Raw genomic sequence first — 1,740 nt, 5'->3', positions numbered from 1 at the left:
ACACGAGAGAGAGAGAGAGAGAGAGAGAGAGAGAGAGAGAGAGAGAGAGAGAGAGAGAGAGAGAAATACATTCGGAATGAAAAATTCTGCTGACTCACACATCGCCTTGTTCGTTGTCTGGTGCGGTGTGTGGGGCTGATGAGGTGGTCCTGAGTAGGTTGGGGGCTCCTTTGGTGGGTTGCTTGGCCCATAAATATGAGGATCTTCGGGGTAGTAACTTGTACGGTTGGTGTTAGGTGAGTAAGATGGGGGAGCTGGGGTAGGGGGATTGTTGGAGGGGGTGTACGTGGATGGGTTAGTATAAGAGTGAGGGATTGTTGGTGTAGGGTTCGGGAGGTCCGAGGGTATGTAGGTGTCTATGGGTGCGTATGTAGGGGGGTTGGAAGGGGGTTGAGTTGGGAGGTTTGAATGTGTGTAGGAGTGTGTGGGTGTGTATGTAGGGGGGTTGGATTGTGCTTGTGTTGGGGGGTTTGAAAGTCTGTGTGAGCGAGTGTGTGTGTAGGTAAGAGGGTCGGTAGGTGGTTGTGTTGGGGGTTCTGAAGGTGTGTAGGAGTGTGTGGGTGAGTATGTAGGGGAGTTGGTAGGTGGTTGTGGTAGGGGGTTCGAAAGCGTGTAAGTAGGGGCATTGGTGGGTGGTTCTGTAAGGGGGTCTGAAGGTGTGTAGGAGCGCGTGGGTGTATATGTAGGGGGGTTGGTGGGTGGTTGTGTAGGGGGGTTTGAAGGTGTGTAGGAGTGTGTTGGTGTATATGTCGGGGGGTTGGTAGGCGGTTGTGGTATGGGGTTCGAAGGTATGTAGGAATGTGTGGGTGTGTTTGTGGGTGGAGTGGTGGGTGGTATTGTTTGGGGGTCTGAAGGTGTGTAGGAGTGTGTGGGTGTGTATTTAGGGGGGTTGGTAGGTGGTTGTGTAAGAGGGTTCGAAGAGATGTAAGTAGGGGGGTTGTTGGGTGGATCTGTTTGAGGGTTTTGTGGCCCGTACGTCTGGTAGGACGAGTACGATGGACCCGGAGCTTGTGAGTCGTACGACGGGTAGGACCGGTAGCGAGAGTTCTGTCTGCCCTGTGGCCTGTTTGGCTCCCAAATAGGCACGTAGGCGTAGAAGCCGTAGTTGTCGCTGCGGTAAGGCACCGACTCGTAGCCATATTGGGGAACCGGGTCGTTGTAGCTGTAGGATGAGTAGAACCTTGCTGGGTAACGGTCGTATCTGTGGACAGAGTTGGCGTTGTATCCATACCCATAATTCCCGGCCGCGTTTTCGTTGTTGTTGTTGTTGTTGTTGTTGTTGTTGTTGTTGTTGTTGTTGTTGTTGTTGTTGTTGTTGTTGTTGTCGTCGTATGACGGTACTCTGTTGTACGGTTGCTGTCCCTGGAAAAAGTTATGCGCCTCTTCGTAGCTTGGTCCGTAACTGGGGCCGGAGTTGTAGTTGCCGCTGTTGTAGTTATAATGGTAACCGCTGGAGTAAGAGGGCTGAGGCTCGGCGTACGGTTGATGACCAGACTGGTAGGGGGCTGGATCTCCTGAGGGCATGCCGCTCGCTGACGAGATGAACAGCGCCCATGCAAGGATGGCTACAACTCCCATTATTGCTAAGGATGGTTTGAAAGAGAGGAAAAAGTAGAATGTATCACCTGTGTATACACAAAAAAAGTCGTTTGGGAATTGGAGCAGGGGCTATGGGTGGCCGGGATATATTTTTTCACCCTCCGAACGCCCGGTTTAAAGTTTAGCAAAAGTCACAGCTGA

At 52.1% G+C, this 1,740-nt stretch overlaps 1 protein-coding gene across 1 annotated transcript in view; it reads right to left on the bottom strand.

The window, feature by feature from the left end:
• Positions 1–1,578, bottom strand: part of LOC118477983 (prisilkin-39-like) — a 4,915-nt gene extending 3,337 nt beyond the window's left edge. Inside the window, exons 1-2 of the mRNA XM_035970800.1 lie at positions 1,352–1,578; positions 1,002–1,201 (exon numbers count right to left, since the gene is read on the bottom strand). Coding sequence (XP_035826693.1) covers positions 1,002–1,201; positions 1,352–1,578 — 427 coding nt within the window. The remainder of the gene's footprint in view (positions 1–1,001; positions 1,202–1,351) is intronic.
• Positions 1,579–1,740: the final 162 nt, after the last annotated feature.

The sequence above is a fragment of the Aplysia californica genome, unplaced genomic scaffold, assembly GCF_000002075.1.
Source record: "Aplysia californica isolate F4 #8 unplaced genomic scaffold, AplCal3.0 scaffold00322, whole genome shotgun sequence".
NCBI lineage: Eukaryota > Metazoa > Mollusca > Gastropoda > Aplysiida > Aplysiidae > Aplysia > Aplysia californica.
This window is presented reverse-complemented; position numbering and strand designations above follow the sequence as displayed.